Source organism: Botryllus schlosseri, chromosome 3, assembly GCF_051294905.1.
Source record: "Botryllus schlosseri isolate E-star chromosome 3, Bs_hap1, whole genome shotgun sequence".
In the NCBI taxonomy this organism is placed as follows: domain Eukaryota; kingdom Metazoa; phylum Chordata; class Ascidiacea; order Stolidobranchia; family Styelidae; genus Botryllus; species Botryllus schlosseri.
In genome coordinates this window covers 11,274,843-11,298,779 of record NC_137238.1, presented here as the reverse complement: position 1 = coordinate 11,298,779, position 23,937 = coordinate 11,274,843, and the positions used below count along the sequence as shown (strand labels likewise).

Sequence of the window (23,937 nt, the reverse complement as noted above, 5' to 3'; positions counted from 1 at the left end):
TAAACGCCGAAAGGGGACGACCTGTTTAATGAAGCAGATATAAATCGTTCTCTTATAAAGAAATGGTAATTCATTTATACGAAATCGTATATCTCGTAGTTATTAGATTCAGTTACTTTTGGGTGTCGCGTAATTTATCTTGGGTCGAGGCAGGAGTCACCAACTTGCGGCCAACCAGGATACTTTTCGTGGCCCGCGACATGATTTCAGATTCCGATAGGCACATCTGCTCATGTATTTCAAAATATTGGATATAGTTTTTGAGTTTTCAAATATCCCTTATTTCTTTCCCCACGCTCACTACAACCATCATTCACTAGAAAGTGTATTTGACGATAACAGCAACACGTGATCAAAAGAGGAGATACGGATAACAAGGAATCGACATCGCCGCGTCTTTACCAATGACCGAGAGGTGCATCGCGTCAACCTATCAGTCAAATAATCGTTAATTTATAACATTCCCTTACTGTTCCCAACTTGTATGCGCTACATTTAATATAATGTCTAGGCCAGGGCTCTTCAACCGGGTGATTCGTACACCCTATAGGCCAGGGGCGGGCAACTTCTCCAGTCGGCGGGCCGGATATAGGAAAATTAAGAACTTGGCGTGCCGGATTGCTGGATCGATACGTTATTCGCCCATTTATCCACATATACAAGGAATATATCGTAGTTAATGAATGTATTATAACGACGGCAATGTAACTTCAAAGCCATTTCTCGCCAATAATGACGAAGACAATGTGAATTTGAGAACAGCATTGTCATAAATAAACCACCATGTCGGCTTCTCTCTGATCAATCAACACATCGTGCAATCCTTAATTACGATTTCAAGGCGTTCGATAAGCCTGGTACCCCAAATTTACCAAGATTTCAATTCATTGGGGTTTAGTAGGTGACAAGACAGCGTGGTTGTCTTACTGTGTGGCCTATTTTATATCGATATTTGAATTCATGCGGCGCGCGGCCTCTACGAAATTTAAAAGTGGCCCCGACCCGTGTTGAGTTGGGGCCCCCTTGCATTGGCATAAGCGGTGTCTTACAGAAGCCTAGAAGTGTGCAGTGCTACAAGTCGACAGTTGCGGAATCAAAAATAAGAATTATCGGCCTGGCGTAAATGACCATTATAATCGACAAACTCCATGATTACCAGAAATGGCATTAGGGTCACGCGTATATTACGGTTACCATATTTGGGAATTGGAAAAGGAGGACACTTTGTCAAAATTTACAAACTTGGAATACCGGTGGAAAATCCTGAAAAATTCGTCAATTTTTCTCACTTCGCAGTCGCTTAACTAAAAACACAAAATAGGGTCAACTATCGCTCAGCTCCCGAAATACCCGCCAGTACCGCCTGAACGTCAACTCGGTGCTATTTTATGGTATCTTGGTCGAATTTTGTCCTGTGTTTAAACTAAAAATTTTTTAAAAGAGGACAAAATCTTAAAAAGGAGGACTTGTAGGCGTCCTCGGAGGACATTTTCAACAACCCGAAAAGGAGAATAAAGGTGGACGTAAGGTAACACTAGTGTATATAAGCCCCACCCTCGCTCGCTGCATATACATGTGTATAATGACATACAGTCACTAAAAATTGACGAAGTAAGCAAGTAGTGGGGAATCTCGGAAGACTTGAGCCGCGGGCCGCATTATGATGTAAGACGGAAAACTGTCCGCGGGCCGTATGTTGTCCGCCCCTGCTATAGGGCATAGAACCTCTCAAAAAGTTTCGCGTTAACATGAACCTGATCCTTTCATGGGTTCACACCATCCCTACCCGTAACCAATTGCTGTTGCACTGCGCTCTCTCACCACCCACTGATGATACCGATGATAAATATGGAGTTATGGAGCACAAAACCGTAAATATAAACAAACTAAGATGAGGGTTTATGCAGAACAGGAATGTAGCAAAATTATATGGTTATGAGAGACTCCACACCCAAACTGGGGAACACATCAATGGCTTTACGCTTCAGGCAGTGTTGTGAATCATGTCTTAATTCTGCCCAAGTATATATTTTAATCCGTACAAAATACTTATGCTATTCATTGAAAAAATATGTGCAGTCAGTTATGCTCACTCTGCTATACTTAATTGACCTCAAACTGGTCTGTCACAGCAAAAATCTTTCTTATTCAGTCGTTTTGAAGCATTTCTCGGTTAGATAAGTATCAATAACAACAACAAGACGTAACTAATTTTCATTAGAGATTTCATTAATCTAAAATCGCAATACACCTATATTTCAGTCGAATCACAAATATCGTCTAGTAGTGACTCGCTCAGCAGAACCTGAATATACTGTACGGCTGCTAGAATATGAAATAAGGAACTGATAGCAGGATATATAACTAATGCACGATAGTTGTCCCATTCCATGAAGGGAAATGATGTAAGATATCGTTAACTGATCCGATCGCAGTCATCATGCGAAATGTACAGTCGTGGTCGTGCTAATATATGCCAGCATATCTATCCATTGCTCCATCTGAAATTTGATAGTTTTGCTATGCCGTCTACTTCGCCAAAAGGAAACGACCTGTTTATGGTAGCAGATATAAATCGTTCTCTTATAAAGAAATGGCAATTCAATGTGACTATATCGTATTACCAGTATCCATTAGCTTCTGTTACTTCTGCGTCTTGCGTAATTTATCTTGGGTCGAGGCAGGAGTCACCAACTTGGGGCCCACCAGTATACTTTTCTTGGCCCGCAACATTATTTCAGATTTCGAGAGGCACATCGACTCATGTAATTTAAAATATTAGATATAATTTGAGTTTCCGAATGCTCTTCAAAATCACCCAATGACCGAGAGGTGTATCGCGTCAGTTTTTCATTCCGATGATCGTTATTTTGTAACTTTCTCTTACTGTTCCCAACTGCATGCGCCATCTTAAAATGTCTAGGCCAGGGCTCTTCAACCGGGTGTTTCGTACACCCTATGGCAGTGGTTCTCAACCGGGGGTCCGCGAGACATACAATCGATAGAATAATTTGTATTTTTTTTCAATTAGGTAAATCACAAGACAATTCGCGTCATAACTGGTATAACTTAACGACTCACATTACAAAAAAGGCCGTCGGAAATGAAACATTCTATTGTGCAAACTCATTTTAATTGGTAAAGTGACAGCAGCATAATGATACAAACATATATTGCTATTTGAAGATGTTTTGTCCGGGTTTGTGTAAAAATTAATAGTTAGAGTTGTAAGGTCAATCAGGGTGACTTCGAAAGATTACAAGTTGTCAGTCCCAGCAAACTAGTGAGCAGTCGCTAGAAAGGGAAAGTTTTGATCCATTTTCTTCCGAGTAACACATAACCCTTAATCACTATTTAACCCTTAACCACTATTCAAGAATGACTTCAAGAGGAGCTGCTAGATAGAAATGGCTTGGCTGGACGTTCATTCAAAAATCTGTTTCTTAATTTCGGTGCACTAAAGTGTCGTCGGAATAAGCGTTGTAATACATTCACCACTACTTATCTCGTGGAAATGAATTTTCAGCACTCGTTCTTATCCAATGAAATGCGCGGGTTTTCTAGACACGGCCATTTTCAATAAATTCACCTGCAAAATTCGCATTTAAATAATAAAAGTCGATGCAATTTCTACATAATGTATGATATTATTTATAAGATAAATCATTTTGCTGCTGTTTATCAATATCATACAGTCAAATTTAGCACAAGTCATATCACGGTTGCACGATAGTTGAGCGAAATTTGAACGATAATTTAATGGGGGTCCGAGCCGGTTCCTGACGGCCAAAAGGGGTCCGCCAAGACAAAATGGTTGAGAACCACTGCTCTATCGGGTGTACAAATTTTTTTCCAAAAGTCATAGTCCTGGTCAATGCATGGTAATCACCGCAGAGCTGAAGCAATTACGATAATTCAGATCAATTACAATTACAAGTAAAATTATTATTACTCAATGCTAAAAGCATGTAATTATTTACAATTACAATTACAATTACTGGTAAACATATAATTGATTCGGTAGAGAGGTGTTCTCTGACAACCGTAGCGACTTATCAACAATCTTATTTATAATAGCCTACGTAGAATACCCGTTAATAAAAAAAACGAACGTATTCGAACTTTTCCTAGTCATGAGTACTGAAATCTACAAACACAGAAAAATGTTTCAAGCGACTGTTAACAGCCAAAGGTTTGAGTGACTAACAGCGAATAGGCTACAGGACAGTCAATGAAATGTAGTCAAGCGATTACGCTACTAAGAGCTGAGTGAGGATAGTGGAATGTAATTGGTAAAGTCGTCAGCGATAAGGATGATACCGATAAGATGCGTAAAATTAAAATAAATGCAAAAGGAAAGAACCTCCTGATAACTACGAGATATAACATTTTGGTTCGCATTTACATTTTCACTTGCTCGGAAACTGTTAGATTGCATTTGTTAAAGGCTAGGGTGCGAAAATTTCTGGCCCCAGTATATTTGTGCAACATTGTAGGTAAGATTGCGATAAAATCGCAACAAATGCGTGATCAAGTTTGATGAACCCTTGATTAGAAACTTAAATTTCTTTTTGCAATCGGTACAGCAATCCTCGGTAGTGGACAGAGATTAAAAAATAAAACTCCGGCCGGGGTGTAGGAAATGTTTCAGCACAGGTTTCAGAAGAGTCTATTTGCTATTCATGTGTTTTTGAAATATTAGGATTTAGTTCAGCCCACTGGTTCTCTTACCTTTTTAGACACGCCCCACTTTTTATGACAGTGAAATATTCGGTGCCCCCCTTATCGTTATATCACACAATGAAAACAGAATGTTAGCAATCGTTACAGATAGTTTGATGGCGCGTAAGGTTATGACTGTTGATGAGAGAATTCTCCAATATGAAATTCGGACTATACACAGAGCAATAACTATAAAATGGAGGTGAATCGCGCCAGGCGCGGAAAAATTATCAGTTTACCGGAGCTTCGTCCCCCCTTCAGATGCATCCAAGCCACCCAAAGGGGCACGCCCCAGTTGGAGAACCACTGGTTTAGCCTATATTTAGCCCCAATTATGGGGTTTAGGGCGCGACAATTACGGCGGTGGAAAATCTTATAATTCTTATGTATGCCTACATCTGCAGTTCCGCTCACGTCGCGACATCCAAGCATACAGTATCGCATTTTTGTGATGCATTGAGCGGATAAAATTTCTAATACACCAATGATGATGATGATGATACAATCCCCACGTCCGCTGTTCCACTATGGTGGGGAATTATATTACCATTTTTGACCGCTTCAACCAACTCGTTGAAGAATGGGATAATACAGAACATTGAAGAAAGCATTTTCTCACTGTTGGTACAGAGTATGTCATGTTCCTATAGGAGATGTGATCTCGGAACATTCCATCCAATGATGCAAAAAAATCATGTTACTCTTACATTTGTACAATGATGTTAAGGCCGGGAATTTTTAGACCGACTCCGAAGATGAACGTGCTGCTCTAAATCCTCAATGCATTACATTCGTTGCTAAAGTTCTGTATAAGCCTACTTCCCCGGGAAGTTGATAATAAATTCCAAATTCGGCAATTATGATGTTTCAATAATACGACCAGCAGAAGTACCGTAAGTCTCTATTAAATGCAGTTCAGTCCGAGTTTAAGGCACATCTATTTTAAGGGAACACGAATTATGACAGTGCCAGAATACTTGGTTACTACAACATTATGTTCCAGTTATTATATAATCGAAATTATTTTCGTTGGTGTTGGCCGTAGGTTGTCATATAGCAGAGGGACAAAATCGGCCGTTTCCGCTCCCATTTCTGATTTGTACATTGTGACGTAGTACGTGCCACTAGGTGACATCACAGTTGGATGAAAATTTTTATGCACGGTAGCCAACGTATAATTCAATGATATAATAACATCACAAATATAACTAAACTTTCACTAATAATACAATTTTGCAAGTAGCATGGCGGACCACCAATGGGCCATGGCCCGCCTGGTCTATAATGATTCTTGAGGAAACCATGCACCGCAAGAGCTCAAAAATATTGAATTGGTACTGACTGCGAGATGCTTATAAATAGCGCAGTGTACATCATTGCAGTGGCATTGCCAGGGTGTCTAGGGGGTTGAGTTTGAGAACCACTGTGCTAGATGGTGGTCCGGTACCCTCGGGCCATGATTAGTATGTAGCATTCAATTACGTTGCAACCATGTTGATCCTTATTTCAACAGGCCACATGTGGCCAACATGCTGCAGATGCACGGTCGCATACAGCCAATAAACAATAATTATGTGGCCATCAATATGCAATTTGAATTAAATAATAGGTTCCCAAATCTTCAAGAGATTTTCAATTTCAAAATGTTACTGATGCTTGGCGTGACTCAGGATGACTTGGATTTTTTGTTTTTAATTTAATAGTGTAATTTGAGTACCACTGCACAAATGCACACCGCAGAGGAATATTATGCACCCCATAAGGAAATTCCAAATCGCAATCGTGTCCGTCTCACGAATAAAGTTTTTTCTCGTACGTTTGGACGATACTCCAATGTATATTTCGACTATATACATATAATCCTGATGGAAGGTCAAAAAATGGAACAAAGTAGTTAATAGAAACCGGAAGACGCATCTTCAATAATTTTGTTGTTGTTTTGTTCCATTCTCGAAGACACCCCTCCAACAGCTCCGTCGTTATATATGATCACGTGCACCAAGAATCGATACAAGTTTTTGACAGTAATATATTAAACAATCAATATTATCAACGAAATATATTTTCTAATTGTAAAATTTTTCCGCGCTTCGCGCGACTATGATGTTGTTCCGTATTACACATATAGTGATGAAACAGGACACCACAAGCGTTATCCGCGGTGCGAAGTCACCAGTAGCCCACTAAACATTAACCATGAGTATATGACGTCCAGATTGGGCCATGACGACTCTCCGACAAAATACGGCCGTATGCTATATAGCAGGAGTGGCCAATTATTTTCTTCCTTGGGCCAAATGAGATGACGGGCCGAGTGATTTTTTTAGCTATATTAGCTAAACGCCTTTCTTCATGATAGTGAAACATTTCGCGCCGCCCTCATCATGATATGACAAAATATTAAAAAGTGCGACCAAAATGCTGGCAATCCCAATGGATAATTTGATGGCATTGAAGGTTATGGCTGTGGATGAGAGAAGTCTGAAATATCGAAGTCGGGCAATACACAGAACAATAAATATAAGCTGTGTGTAAGACGCGCCGGGCGCGGAAAAAATTCATCAAACCCCCTTCTGACATGCCCCGCAGTTCGATGACCAATGCTCTGAAATGTTTGTGCAACAGTGCAAAGGTCGCTTCCCTTCCGAGCAGTGTGCTGCCTAAATATATCCTTGATGCTTAGCAAAGATTGCAGTTTTTCTGAACTTCGCCTTCCCTTGACCGAGTGCTTCGTGTTTTGTCATACGACCGACTTTGATTAAAATGCTTTATCTTTGCGACATGCTCGTCAAAAACTAAAAGAACGTGTTTACCTCCGATTCCAGCATACAAAAATTTAGTGCTCCAAAGTCAGAATCAGGGGCCGGCACACGGCAACCTTTCGTATGCAGCGCGCCAAAATGTCAAAATATGTCAAAATAGTATACCCAGTGGCGTGCCAAACATCTTAGAGAAATATTTAGAGTTTCACGCATTGGATACGCCAGTGATACTTTTATTATTGTTCGCGAAGGGTATAAATTTTGGTCGCTACCGCACTAGACCTATCACATAATGTACGTGAAATTCGCATCATTTAATTTTAGTCGGGTAATTATCGAAATTAAAGTTGTAGACTACAGTTTATTGAGTTACCGCAAAGCCCGAAAACTTTCGATAATTCTTGATAAAATCGGTCAATAAGATCGGAAATTGCTTTTATATTGCTATCAATTTCTCGTCCTCTCTGCTCAAGTAAACAGATTTTCCGGTAGAGCTGACTGAGGTGTATTTGAAACTGTAGAACCCGTAAATAATAATTAAACATTTTCGGGCGGGCGGAGCCATGACTCCGTTACCTGGTGTTATTCCGTGACCTCTTCTCTGCTATATCAAAAAGATAGAATCGCTCAAGTGTACCAAACTAAAAGATCACACGATTTCAAATTGGTATTTCTTCACTGGCATATAACTTTTCCCTGCACGATGGTATATGTCTTGTGGGGTTCGGATTGCCAAGACAGGAACATTTGACGCAAGTCATTTAAGCGCCTATGTACAAATAATCCCATTTGTATTTTGTATATATAACGACGTTTTCGGTCAGCATAAGGTTTTCTCGCTGTCGATCGTTCTGGCACACTTCTTGGAGTCGCATGCTACATGGCCTGAAATGGTGCATGTCTTGTTGTGTCGTGGCGCAGTAATGGCCAATGCCGATATGTCCATTTCTATAAATCTTGCGTATTTTTTCTTGAGGGGAGACTACCCGATAATCAAGATATTTATGACAACTTGAAGTTCGAAAAAGTTGCATGAATTTTCAAAAGATATTGTACAATTAATACTAATTCACGAAATAATTTTGGGCTTCTTCAAGCTCGCCCATCCCCCAAAATGTGGGGTTTGAGGTGCGGCAGTTACCGCCCTGAGTACAGCAGCTAACTGAACAATACTGCATGTATATCGGTGAGTAATGAGCATGCAGCATTCCTTATATTTTACATATTTTACTGGAATAAGCGTATCTCCGGACTTGATTTTTTTCCGCTCTTCGCATCTGTTTTCATTGAAGTGCAGGGCGTTTCCATGGGATCAATACAGGCCATTCGCGACAATTCTTCATATTCTGCAATTTCCAAATCGGACCCAACTCCGACAATACAGACTGACGGTCTCCGGATACTCCGGGAATACAAACGATCGTTTCTCCTTTCACAAGCTTCGACAATTCTCAACGGCAGACGCCGATAACGATGGTTATTCGCCTTTTATTCGCCTTTTACTACACAAGAGGCCTGTGGTACGCAGCTGCGTCGCCAGCAATTTGAATGGAAACGCAAACAAAACAGACAGGAAGGGAATTTGGTTGGGTGGTTACCACAAGCTTCTGCACTACGGGGAGATGAAGCTTCGTAGAAGATCATAAAAATGAAGATTGTTTCCAAATACGCGACTCCTGCAGCAATGCGCAAAATATACTGTTTTGGCTAAATATGACCAGGTGCTCAGAACCAAGGCCCCTTCCTCAACCCTCGAAAACTTTATTTCAAATAACTTATGTTGCAAAAGTACGAACAGAAAAAAAAGCTGTGAACAGCAACGCCCTCCGTAGAAGTTTTTTCTTCGAACAGACAAACAGACAGAAGTTTATTTTCATGTGTAAGAAAGTAATGCTGTGAAATGGTGGCCAGCGATACGACCTTCAGGTCTTCAAGTCAGCTTGTCACCTCATACATTAAACAGACAGTCATATATAGGTCAACATGCAATACCAATTACATATAACCCATATATGTATATCTATAGTTAATGATTTGGCATATCACTGCTGTCAATCTAGCTATATAATAATAACTGCACTAAAGCGTTCTTTTACGTGGAATTTGGTATTTGCAGTCATTGCGACGCGATAATAACGATTGGCAAGGATTGAATGATTCAGGCTCTACAAATTCCTAACCAATCATATTTCTGCACCACCTTTTTTGTTTTGGTTTGATTCAAATATCTTGATGTATAGAACCGACGGTAATCTATACGTATTTCCAGACCGACGGATTGTCATAATATGCGGATAAATTAGGTCCGATTTGAATATAATTTTATGTATTTTGTATGGGTTTCATTTTTGTCGATGTATTTACTCACAATAAATTATCAGCACGAGCCAGTCGCACAGTTCCCAACCTTAAGACAAGCCACATTTCAAAGGCCTCAAGCGATATTGCGAGAATATCTTTCTCTGATGATTGTGAATAAACTCGAATTAATTTCTTTATAATCTGCGAATTTTGTCTTGTGAAAAGGGGTACATAAATTAAAATCGGAAAATCAGTGGCACTAAATCACGCGAACAGAACCTTCAGATCAAATTATACTTCGTAAAAAATCTTTTACCTGCTGCGGCTCCAGCTCCGGAGCCGAAATATTACCACTGCTCCGTCGCCAGCTCCGGCTCCGGCTCTGAAAATTATCGATTGGTCTGTCTATATCAGGGGTGGCCAACCCGCTGCTCGAGGGCTAAATGTGTCTCGCGAGAGGGCTTTGAGTGGCCCGCGAATTCATTTCCTATTATATTATCGAAATTTCGTTATATAATCTAATCAAAAATGAATTGCTCAGATTGTGAACTTGCAAGGCCAACCAAAAATTATAAGTCTGGCTGCGACATTTAAGATGTTGATGACTAAAATATCAGTTCCGACGCATTGGCAGATCCAGGGTCCAGTCAAAATTTTAGTAAATCGTCGTACATTGCAATAAACTAAAAAAGTAGTAAAATCTTTATTCACGCTTTGCGTGCTTAATTGTCCCACAATTTCTTGCTTGGTAGCCTACCCCCTCCTAAAAATGAAAAAAAAACGCCCAATTTACCCGAGAAAGTCTTTTCGCGTTTGCACTCGCAGAAAGATCGTCCACGATGAAATGTAAGCACAAAATGATTGCCACATATTACTGAAAACATTCGATATCGATGTGTCCAGACGCCGCATAGTCGTGTCCTTGCAAACTGATCCCAGCAGGCGGTAGACCCGCAATATCCTCGAGTAATAATATTATCGACCTAGTTCATTTATAAACTTTGAAAATTTTTAGCCGAAAAGGTTGGCCATCCCCGTTCTATATAGATTACTAATCTACCCATAGGTTAGTTATCTATGGTAATCTAGAGTCTGTCTGCCGTCAGTGACATCGGATGCAGCCACGAAGACATGGTTGCCTTCGTGCCGGCTTCTGACGACATAACGAATACTTGTCAATTGTCGGTAACATTGTAGTTGCACTAGAATGCACTTTACTCCTCGCCATTGCTGTGCACAGCATTGAAATTCAGGTCTGCTGTTAAATTAAGTGAAATCAGCAGATATGGTTGTTTCATATATGTAGCATCTTATGAAATACGTCGGAGCCGGAGATACTATTCAAATACCCGGCTCCAGCTCCGGCTCCGGCTGAATTTTATGTAGAACAATGTAAATACACGGCTCCGGCTCCAAAGCCCTGGTCTCTACTTCATGTTGGTTTACTAAATATATTTATGGGATGACAACTTCATTTGAGATTTTGGAATTTATTCTGCCTGCCTGCTTACTGGCCGATTGGCGAATTCGAAATCCATGTTCCCCACTGTCAAGTCAATTTGTATCGAATTACGTTTTAACGGCCGCTTTATTCTTCAACGACCGGAGCTATATGGCCACCGTTGCCATATATGTCATGATTCTCAACCAAAGGATGTGAAGAGGCATTTGTTCAGCTATGGAGGTTTAATACGAGGTTTACTACGATAAGTCAAAGTACACTCTCATATACCATACGGCAACGATACTTGGAGCAGAGGTCGGGAATATATGCCTCTCGAGCCTTTTGGTACAAGTTATGGCTCTTTGCCAGAGGTTCATTTGAGTGCTTAATTTATCGAAATTGCAGAAACTTGCTTTCAAATCTTCGGCACGACCAGAATAATTTATTTCTAATTATTTTAGAGGTCAATACAGAGGCGTATTCAGGGTTAGGGGCTCGGACCCCTTTTCAAAATCTTCAAATGTCAGCTGCTGTCGCGCCGGCGACCAATATCGCTCCACAATTTGGCGTACTCGTGTAGAAATCTTAGATTTCACGATTCGTTTATTGCTAAACGACCGGGGGGGGGGGGGTGGGGGGGGCAACCAATTTGATATTGTCGGCTGCATTTCGATTACTTATGTAGCCTACAGCCGCATTCTAGGCCATAGCCGTAATGAACTGATTGGACACCCCTGTTCAGTTCCAGTGAATTCCGGAATAATCTACTTTTTCCTATCGGTTTACTATATGCACCGAAAACAAGACTGATCAGTGATCAGGTTATGAAAAACAAGTGAGCACCGCCATGATCGCGCAGAACGTGAAATTATTTTCAGGTTAACGATTTAATTTCGTCTAATATTATTAGTTTCACATATTCCTATCGAATATTTATCCGGTTTCAGCCCATGTGATCAGATTCACCGGTAGAGTGACTCTTCGGGTGAGCTAATTGTTATTAGTCACTTTGTTGCTGTTATTTCTGGACATCCCATCAGGATTGTGGGTATAGTGCAATGGTTCTTAACCGGGAGTCCCCGACGCATTTTCAGGGGGACCACGAAACCTCCAAATTTGCAAAATTGTTGATAAACTATTTTTTTTTTTTTAGTTAGGGATATCACGAGGCAGCTTCGCCTCATAACCTCCAAAACTTCGTGATTCACACAAACAGAATGGCCGTCTGAGATGGAAAATTCTACTGTGCAAACACATTTTAATTGCCAAATTGACAATAACCTACTAATACAAACATATTGCTACTTAGGCATGTTTTGTTGGGGTTTTGGAAAATAATTGTTTGCAAAAATTTATTTGCTCTTGTAATATATATAACCGCTGTTCCAGAATAACTTCAAGATGAGCTTCTAGATAAAAATAACTATAGGCTGGATGCGATATGTTCATTAAAAGTTTGTTTCTCAATTTTGGTGCCATACATGTTGCGGCCACACCAAAAGATGTCGTCGGAAGTGTTACGCGTTAATATTACTTTCGGACGTGGATTTTCGGCACTCGTTTATCTCAAATCGAAGACGCGGATATTCCAGACAATAAATAACGTTGCAAAATTAACTTCGAAATAACAAAAGTCTACCCAATTTGTACTACAGATGGACGGATCATGGTTTTCAGCGATCCGCATCAAATCCTGTGCGATAAAATGGAAGCCTGATCCAATACGGATCCTGTTTCCGTCTGAAATGTCAACATCCGGATGCAAAAATAACCTGCACAAGATAGAGTAATGAGCATCTATTTGCCCCTGTAGTCGAAAGCCGAAGTCGAAGCCGAAGTCGAAGTCGAAGCCATGGCTTTTCCAAGGTCATGCAAAATATCGCAGTGAACAGCATGAGGTCACATTCATTCACTAGAATTTTATAATCCTGTCCTCGTCCAGATCCGGCTGTCGGGCTAAAATCTGAATCCGGATCCGATCAGGTTTGAGAAATACCACACGGATTCCTCTCCAGTTAGAATCCGAAACCTTGATCCTGTACATCTCTTTCTTTATATAGGCTAGTATGATGTGATGTTCAAGAAACTCAATTGGTGGCTGTCTACAACAAGCCTACAGGTAATATTTGAACAAAAGAGAGATTGTTAATTGAGCTAATTCTTAACGAAAACTGGAGAGGGTCCGCGGGGGTCCGTAACGGTCCAATAAGGTTGAGAACCACATCCCTAAATGTTACAAACGTAAACCATAAGGAAAGAAACAACACGAAAACAATACTACATTAATAAACCGTGATATCATGCATCAATTTATAACTAGTTTAAATCTCTCAAGCAGAATCGCAATCATTAAATAGTCGCAGTCAAAAGGCTCAAAGAGCAGCAGTGTGCCCACCGCTGCTATATAGTTTCAATGGTAATTAGGCAGAACCGCTTGGTAACTGCAAAGTCATTGCAAATAATTAGAACTTACTATTACTAAATCGACGAGACAGTTTTGGAATAACGATGTGGTTTTGCAAATGTTTCGGAAGTAAGTCGTTGAAATTAAATCACTCCGTGGCATACAACGCATACTATGCGTGGATGTCGGAGGATCAACCGCAAATGCAGATGTATCCGACATTCAATTGATCGATTGCTGATTGAAAGTAATGTTCTTTTTAATAAAGTTGTCCACCAGCTATATCGATGCGGGGAACTAATTCCTCCTACTCGCGGCATAATCATTTATCATTTAGAGTAGATAGACATATAAGATCCGCACTTCCCATAGCCGTCGCATAGCATTTTAGCCAATAAATCTCACTACGTTGAATTACACTATCGGTGTTTCGCATGGAGAATAACCCGTGGAAAGCATTCTCAACATCTTACATAAATATCCAATGACTGATATCGTCTTAGTAGTGTAGAAATGGCATGACACAAAGTTTAACGTAGAGTAGCTCAGTGTGTAATTTGTAGATTCAGTTCAGTATTACTTTCACAATCGAAAAACGCCAAAAGATTCCGATCAAAGGAAAAGAAAAGCAGGAGTCGGAACGACATGATGAAGTCTTTCAACCAGACAGACAACCGCTCTCGCCCAAACCATGTAAATAAGAGGCATGCGAGGCAACAAACGAGCACCCCGGCGTACTGATGTAAATTTCATAAAAAAATATAGATACTAGAGATGAACACGATCACGATTTGGAATTCACACCTGACTGGAATCCGGCAAGCGTTTTTCTAACAGGATCGGATCCGGATTGACATTTTGGCCCGACTGCCGGATCCGGATCAGGACAGGATTCTAAATTTCTACTACAGGGAAGTGACTTTCTGTTAGTTTCCGCCGATGATTTATGTCAACTTGGACTCTACTGACTTCAGCATTGCACAGAAATTTTGAAAAATCCTCAATAGCACACTTCAGCGTATTGCCATGGTGTAATTAAAGAAATATCGACGACAGTAGCGACCTGACACTGCATGGTAATAGATGCTCAATGGCTCCTGCTCAACCTTGTACAGGATAATTTTAGATCCGGACTTGTACTTTGAGATAGAACAGGGTCCGGTAATGATCTGGACTCCATTTTATCGAACAGGATTGGATCCGGATCAGTGCACTTCTAATATCTAGGCCTACTCAATCCAAGTTACAGCTGTGGACAGTACGCAATAGGCATGATGCATGAATGAGCGCCGATTGCGGGGTGTGTGCTCAGACTGCTCACTGTTCACAACACGGTGGACGATTGAATACACGCCCACAAGGTCGATTGATCAACCCAATACACAGGATGTAATCCAACGTGTTGATAGTTTGACAGATGAATGGAGGCCTTCATAACGACGGGAAACACTGTCGGACGTCACACCTCACCACGCGATAAGATATTCGTCTAAATTCACAGTTTCATTTCCTCGGATACGGTAAGTACTTCCGTTCAAAATCAATCGCACATCGTGAGTACGCATATTCACAATCAGATTAAAGTGAGTACTGAAGTTGTAATAAACATGTAGCTCATCACTGACCGAGTTATCATAACATATCGAACGCATTTTTATCCAACCTAAATTTCAAATTACGACCGAAAACCATCCCATCACGTTGACAGTATATATTCTGGACTGACAATATCTCAGTTTATTCGTAGCATACCGAGATACACAAACACAGTGGCATTCATACTGAATTCTCTCAACATGGCGGTCCCCTCCATTGTTATCTTACGATATCAAGGTTCACCTATAATGACACGTGCTGATAAGAATTGTAATTGACAGACACATACTGGTGTATAAGTAGATAGAAAGCTGGGTATGGATGTATATCGCAGAACTCACATTGCGCTCTATCTTGAAACTGTGATGTATATTGTGCGCGCAAATCCACAACACAGTTTTGAATTATGCGCGCGAAAGCTCAACTATATTGCTATATATATTTCACTGTCGGTAAAATGATTACATTCACACTCAAGTTATTCTGGGGAATAGAGACAACCCGACGTCTAATCGAAGTAATGGCGTCTCAGATTGAAACCACTGCATCGAGCGAAGTCTCAACTACGCAACGCAACAACGATGCATTCAAAGCTACACGAATGTGGAACGAAATAGTGGATGGATTTCGCGCAAATGTTCGCTGCGGACGACATAGAAGGCACACGCGAACATATGAGCATTGCTTTACGGCCAACCGTGCCATTAAAGACTTGTGCGCTGTGTTGAATAGGCAGCAGCGTTGCGCTGGATTGGTCACGAAGGAAAAGGCTATCAAGTTACTGAGGATATTTCTGGAGAAGCACATCATCGAAGATATACACGGGGGATGGGAAAAGGTGAACATATCAGCTGGGCGAATGTTATACAGGTATAACTAGCTTACTCAATCTCGAATTTGAGATTGCGGAAAGAATTTTCAAATGTATTTTAACACTTCGTAGATTTCCGAAGAAAGACCAATGCCAGAACGCATCCAAATCTATTACGTATGCTTCCGTGTCTGCTACCTCGTCACGAGTTGTATCGCTAAAACTTGAGAGCAAACGGAAGAGAGTGAATTTCGTTACCCCGCGACGAAGATCAAGAATCGCGTTGAGTATTAAAACGCGGAAGAATCAAAATCGGGTAAATTGTTATGGTCTATATCGCAGCAGCCAGCAGGTATAGGAATTCCCCATGCAGCATCCCTAGTGTGGTACGATGAAAGTTCAAATACATTCGTAGTGCACGGAATGCTGTTTCTATATCACTACATCGGTTAGCTATTGTTGATACGTTGCCTAAACGATCTTTCACATTTTATTCTACAGCTTATCACGCGGAATATTAGTCAGGGTATCGTATCAAAATGAATCGCGAAGGTTTTACGGTAGCCTACTTGCGATGCATTATTTAGTTACATTTTATAAATCGCGATATCACTGACATATGTTGTGTTTGCTTGTGTGTCTGGTATCATGAAAGTTATGCATTCACTTTTCCATTACATTTGTAGGGAGCAAGAGGAGCAGTAAGAACTCCGCCGAAGACGTTGAGATATTCGGTTATACGAAACGATGGTGGATTTCATATCCCTTCATATCCAGTCATGTAGTCATTATCATGATCGCACTGAGAGATTTGTAAGCTGAAAGATGCCACCAATCATCAGTTCTCAATCTCACTTTTATATAAGCCTACTTGCGCCACCTTGCGTCAAATATCGTTGAACTCTGTTACACAATTTTCTTTTCCGTCGCCCTGTTCTTTATATAGGATACTGTTTTGTTACTATTTGATCACTTCATCGCTTTCTCAGTAGTGCTTGCCAATTAAACAAATAAATAGTGATGTATGCGATGCTTTCAACTCGAACCTGACTGGACTACCATATACGTAGTGCTGGGATCGATGACGGATCGGCGATTCTGTATAAATCAATATATCCATGTCAACCGAACGCATCGTACATTGTAGGAGTTCATGGCGAACATTGGACCCCTTATACCTAAAAAGAAAGCGTGGACTGATCATGCTCACTTCAGAGTGCATTATTGGACTTCGCAATGCAGCTGCTTCCCAGCAAACACATAATTGCCGAGGGCTATCCAAGCAGTGACCGAGTGTCCCAGTATCCGGTTGGATAGACGTGGGCTAATACTTGGCTATCCATGTTCGACAATGTCCGGTTCGGATATCCTCGGACATACACACGGAAAAACATTTGGGATAGTCCACTAAAAGTCCTAATTTAATTTCCACTGGATGTCTCGTTCTGATAGTGTGCGGATATTTCCATGTTGCTTCAGCTAAAAAGTCCACATATCAAATTCTTGCTGATAAGTGCACATATTTGATCCTTTCGAAATATTTCAAGAGTACAGTTCGAAAGAAAATCGCACGTTTACACACCGATATTCAGGATAGTCCACTGAAAGTGCGAATCAGAATTCCAATGGATATCATATTCGGACAGTGTGAGGATAGCTCCATTTTGTTTCAGCTATAAAGTCAACCTCTCATTAACTCCCGACGCTGATATGCACAAATTGCACACATTTCAGTATTTTAAAATATTTCAATAGAATTTGAAGGAAAATCGTCACTGGACGTGATTCTTCATAGCGACGTCACGTAACCGGATTATGCATGCTGGCATTGAACGGTCAATATTCACTGTCGGGCCTACATTTCAAGCTTATAAACATTGCCATTTCTGTGCCCTTTTAGCTGTCGTGTTACTGTTTGTTCCTGCGGTGAACATTCGCAATTTCGAAAGATGTTACGAACTTTTCGCGTGCGTCATGCCGTGAGATGTTTAGCGTTTTTCACTTGAATGCGTTCAATGGGTCGGCAGAAATGGCGACTGCGCACAGTGACTTGATCGCCATATAATTTACAGGGATTATATGCTGGTATATTTAATAGTTAATGGTATACTCTATTATCGACTTCGATATGGTACATTCTCTTTCGTACTTTTATTTCGAGCATGTAATAAACTTCACAATTACAATTTTTGTACCTCATAATGTTTTACCGATGTTATATAGCTAAGTGATGTTACACCCCGCTGAATACCACTCAACGATTGACGAGCTTTCCTCGTGCATCGCGCCATGCATGAAGTGAATGAGATCATTAGCCTTTTTCATCGATATGCGCAGTGGTGCATTGCGCAGCGCGCCCAGTTCACGTGATTCAAATTTTCGTCTGGGAAGTTTGAACCGTGATTCTTTGAAGTGAATTGTCGTCAGCGGCGAGAAGCATTTTCGACATTTGCTGTGTGCCACTTAGCTCGGTGATTACTTAACCATAACCACTGGTTGTAGCAGTGTAGTCAGTCAATGATAATGATACGGTTATAGTCAGAAGTGGCGTATGTGCACAACGAAAATGCGCTTGGATATTGAATCCCTATGTAGTATTAAAGAGCAATTATGACGGATGTTCGGTATAGGTAGGTAGGTAGGTAGGTTTAGAGTTGATACTGTTATAGTACGTCCTTTTATTGTAACCAAACCTGATTTCTTGATCAACATAAGGTAAGAGTTACTGTTTTGTGATTTATGACTGGAAATGGATTGGAAGGTAACATTTGACTGACCGCAAGCTATCAGAATTTTTGAATTAGACCCGTAACCCAAATTGAGTGATAGACATCCCTACTCAAGAGTCGTGATTGCTGGTATTCAATCATGATATTAATGCTTGTCTTCCAAATTGCATTATTGAAGTACCGATATTTAATTCTACCCAGCCCTATATGGTTTGAGTACTATATTGCAATACTAACTTGGATAGCTCGGCATCGGATGCGGGGGAAAAGACGACGGATACAAAGATCTACCAAATATGATTCCGATTCAAGGTCTGATTCGGGTGGTCACGAGAAGATTCAAAGAAAACGCACATGTTCCACTGATACCAGTGATACTGATCTTGCTGAAGCTCAGGCGAAACAGTTCGAAAAGAAATCTCAGCATCTTGAAGAAAAGTGAAGGAAGAAATCTGCCAGTAATGTCGTGATTTTACGGACAGTGCATCACCAATTTACCAAATGCAGGTTAGAGCTTAATTTCTCCATATGGTACCGAAACAGCAAGAAATCTGCAGTTATGACCGTTTGATTTGTAAAAAAATTATTTAACTCTTATATATAGTCTAGAAAGCTGAGCTGGGTACCGTATGTAAGTTATGAATTACTTGAAATTTTTTATGCTCAGCTCATGCAATGATGACTGTGTAGAAACTTCCAACTTGATAACTCAACGTTAATGTTAGAGCTGGCGACCAGAACGAACAATTTAATTACACGGGTCTCAATCGAAAGCTACTTTCGCACTGACTCCGAAAAGAGAAATTAAAATCTGGTCCGGGCACTGGAATGCCTCGGAAATCGCCCTCGAAGGGCCAAAGTCGGTATTGTTTCTATCAATGGTAACGTCGGTAGACAATGACCGTTTAATGTCTCGTACTGATTGTGACATCATTGGGCGCCTTGGCGAAGTCGCTTGCCGTATTCCCCGTGATTCTCAGAGTATAGCGCGTCGTATCAATCGCTGTAGCGCGAATAAGTCGTAATGTGAATAGTTTGTGTCGTCGCGCATTCAAAAATTTGGATAAATATAAATTATAGCACAAAAGCCTAAACATATATCGTAGAATTTACTATCAACGCGTATTTCTTGGTACGCAACAGGCCGATCTACAAAACAGTTTGTTCCATTAGGCACAGCGGTTCATGAATATCATTGTAATATATATTCAGCACGACTTTGCCAAGGTGCTCAATGATGTCACAATCAGTTCTAGACATTTGATTTGTCATTGTCTACTGCCGCTACCTTTGTTAGAAACAATGCCGATTTCGGATTTTAAAGGCAATTTTCGGGGGGTTTAGTGCCCGGACCAGATTTTAATTTATATTTTCTGAATCAGTGCGAAAGTAGCTTTATATTGAGACCTGTTTTATTAAATTTTGCGCTCGGTTCGACAGCTATAAGATTACCATTATTTGACTACGTTTAATCAACCCATGCCCGTTATTGCGTGTTTGAGGTGCCACTGACTGTTATTTATCTGTTCAGATACGTTGTCTCAGCAAGTAGCCCTTCCTAGAGAGAGTCGTCTAGGTTCATTCTGCTGGGAATTTCCTACTGGAAATGGTGAGTATATGGTATATTTAATTGATTAGCGCTGAGTTTCCCAATAGAGTGGCAACTGATAAAGTTGGACAGAACTGGGAAGAAAGCTCTGTGTGCAGTGTGCACTGAGTTTATACAAGATATTGTATATCGTAGGTTGAACTAGTTGTCTCTATAAATTGTTTACTATGTCTCTATAAATTGTTTACTATAATCTTCCTGTTTAGGTGCTTGTTGCAATATTCCTACGACTGTTCCGGAAAAAGACTACGAGATTGAAGTCAGATCTGTGTTGCGCCATGCACCATCCAAAAACAGAAATCAGCAATATGAGGTAGATGCAATATTGATTGTCTAAATATATTGCGCAGAGGGGGTAATGGTTATATTGCGTAACCATACTCATAGGCGCCGACTTTTATTTCTACATAGGGTGACCACATGAAACAAGGGAGGGGTTTGAAATTTCTTCAAATTTACCAAGTTAGCATCATTTATTACGGTTAAGTACATGCATCTTCTGATGTTTCAGTATTAGCGCTAATCAATTACGTTCGCTTGCGTCTGTTCGTGGCCAATTGCGCAGATTCAGGTTTATTCAATTTGACGCTGTCAGTCTTAAGCCAGTATAACATAACAATCAAATAAGTAGAGATAGCAGGCAAATCCTTTGATGCATGTAGCAGACGCTATAGTTTAGGCCAGCGATGTTATCACATGCGCCAGTCCTGCTGTAGACTCGGTAGTTCAGGCTTGGAATGATATCAGGCATAGCCTGGCGCACGTGATATTTCATGCCAGCGATTATAGCGTGCATGCGGACGCGCTAAATGGTTTGAAATTCGATCCGCGATATGGTTGAGCTCGAGTCCGTCCAGCAATGAAGTTTATTGTATTGGAAAATAGAAGGTTCCCGGTCGAACTAATCGAATAAATTCAGAATTTACGCCACAGAAAACCTCGTGTTGCTTCACTATTTGACAACGTAATTCAACGCCGTGCACTGCACAATGCGCAGTATTATCAACGAATCAAACACCGACAAGTGACATCGAGGAAATGCGAGTGTATAAACCAGACAAGAATCGGTAGCCTACAGATGATAGCAAACGAGAAAGCACGCATCCGAGGCCTACGATACGAATATTGTAGGCCTCGCCTGGCGCATCTAATCCGTAGGCCTAATTCGCCAACTTGAATACAGCACAATGGGTTGGAACCTAGTCTGACAACACGACAAATGCATGTCGAAATCCCGGGTTACAATTTATTGGGGCGTTTCAAGCATTAGTTGGTCGCCGCCTAGGAAGCTGCGTATTCAATTATTTGCGTGTGTATCGGTTAATGGTAAATAGTTGGCATTTACGCGATATCACGGACTTGCTCATTGACAGCGTTGATGTCGTATCGAAATGACTAGACAATAGAGATATACGAAAATTTGAAATCGCAGACGGCGGGCGTTTCAGCATATTGAATGGGGTGCCACCCCGTAACTCGGCGCCTATGACCATGACCATACTCATATATTTACCTATGTGTCAGTTTTTTTTTTCATTTTCGTGGTCGTTAATATTAGTGTGAAAAGTAGTTTATTTGCAATGTATATCACCATTATTTGAACGTGTCTATTAGCTATTTCAATGAAGTCTACTAATTTCCAGCTAATCCGTGTCATATCTTTCATTCGTCAACTGGCGATGTCTTCATCCAAACTCTACCATAGGCCCCTGTAAAGATGGAAATGAGTGGGAAAAAGCATCCCTACATCTTAGGCATTTTTGATCATGTCGGAGTGGTGAAATTTTCCACCGTAAATACTATTATTTGAAAAATGATGGAAATTTCTAATTGGATGACCTCAGCATCTGCGAATTGAAATGAGTCAAATTTTTTGTGCAAGGTATTTTAGGTAACCTAATGATTTGCCAGCTAAGCCAATCAAATTTGAAAAAAGTTTTTTTTGAACACCCCTAGTGTCCACTGTTCTATAATGATCATAAATTTTAATATTCATGATTTGGGCGTTTATGCATAGTATGCTGTACTTTGTCAGTGTTTGAATGAATTTTGCAAGCGTTCGGAATTGGCAGCATTTTGAAGGATCGTTTCATGTTCGCTTGTAATGATTTTCTTGCTAATTATTTTAGGACAAGAATGCAGAACAAGTCCATATCCTGTCTCAGTCTTACGCAGACGAGGAAGAGGATGCAGTATAAAGTCATTTCCCTCATACCAATTTTTGACCTCGTTGCAAGTTTGACCTGTATGAAGATTGAAGATATTTCCAGCTAGAGAGATTGTTGATTGCAAGTGTGCATTGCTTGCTGTGGAATTTTTTACAAGTTACAGTTGAATCTGCTGATTATTATTTTCATCCGCTCTAGACACGGTATATACGATCAAAAAGGGGTGAAAGTGAGTCATCCTTGCTGCTCAAGTAAAGGTGGATCTGAAATTGTGACTACTTGAGTACATTCCAAAAGTAGAACGAGTCGCACACTTGCAGGTTACTGCAGTTGGCCGCTTTCAAAATTGCGGGATGTACGCGAAAAATATATAATGGTACTCCAATTAAAGTGCGATTTCTAAATTGCATTCACTATTTACTACATTATAGGGGCTATCTAACTGGTTATGTCTGAAAAACCTAAGTAGAAGTGCTTTGTTTGTTATACTGCACCTTGCTCAATGTGTGACAGATCTGCACATAGAGGATGTCGTAACGAGCAATTGACCAGAATATAACATCCTATTTTTTGTATCTCTATTCGTATTACCTCTTCACCTTCAAAACTTGCCATCTTAATTCTTAAATATCAACGTCAGGTATTTCCCTAGTGTGCATGTCTTTTTACTGTCATTGAAGAACTTCAACCTGCCACTTTGAATTTTTTTTCTGTGGTATTCTCATAAAGTGAACGTAATTTTGCAACTTGATTTGACAGTTGTTGCTTCGACTCAATGCTGTGCTTTTTTTACTGCACGGCAATTTTGAATGTATCGCTATGTCTTGTTGCATAATGATTTTCAAAACTTGCCAACCTCTGTTTTTCTGATACATTTGTGTATGTGCATTAGGGCTCTTCAAAAATGACTTTTTTCTCAAATCGTACTGGCTACTTGATAAAATTGTTAGGTTACCTAATTTAAGCCTACACACAAAATTTGGTTCAATTCCAGCCAGTAACCGCTTTGCTACAGGAGAAGAAAGTTTCTATTTATTATATAAAAATAAATATTGAAAACCAGTGGAGTTGGAGTTATTGCCGTCGAAAAATTTGGGTTTGAATAAAATAGTAATTACGGTGACCGATTCTTTGTTTATTTATTATAGTTGTGCTCACCGTAAATACTATTTTATTCAAATCCAAATTTTTCGACGGCAATAACTCCAATTCCACTGGTTGGAATTGAACCAAATTTGGTGAGCATCGTTTCTATAGACAGCCTAACACTTTCATGGGGTGAACAGAAAATTTTCAAATTTTTTATTATTTATTTTTATATGATAAATAGGAACTTTCTTCTGTAGCAAAGCGGTTACTGGCTGGAATTGAACCAAATTTTGTGTGTAGGC

General features: G+C 40.3%; 2 protein-coding genes and 1 long non-coding RNA gene across 3 annotated transcripts in view; 2 read left to right on the top strand and 1 right to left on the bottom strand.

Moving 5' to 3' along the window:
• LOC145434831 (lutropin-choriogonadotropic hormone receptor-like) overlaps positions 1-23,937 on the bottom strand; it is a 509,016-nt gene that overhangs the window by 347,701 nt on the left and 137,378 nt on the right. The window lies entirely within an intron of this gene.
• Positions 15,691-17,070, top strand: LOC145435768 (uncharacterized). Its single transcript, XM_080313045.1, has 3 exons — positions 15,691-16,099; positions 16,173-16,356; positions 16,727-17,070. Exons 1-3 carry the CDS (start codon positions 15,750-15,752, stop codon positions 16,823-16,825), a joined length of 633 nt encoding a protein of 210 aa, XP_080169171.1. The 5' UTR covers positions 15,691-15,749; the 3' UTR covers positions 16,826-17,070.
• Positions 18,983-23,013, top strand: LOC145434873 (uncharacterized). The gene is made up of 4 exons (XR_013913599.1): positions 18,983-19,276; positions 20,301-20,378; positions 20,585-20,691; positions 22,508-23,013. It is a non-coding gene; the product is annotated as an uncharacterized LOC145434873 (long non-coding RNA).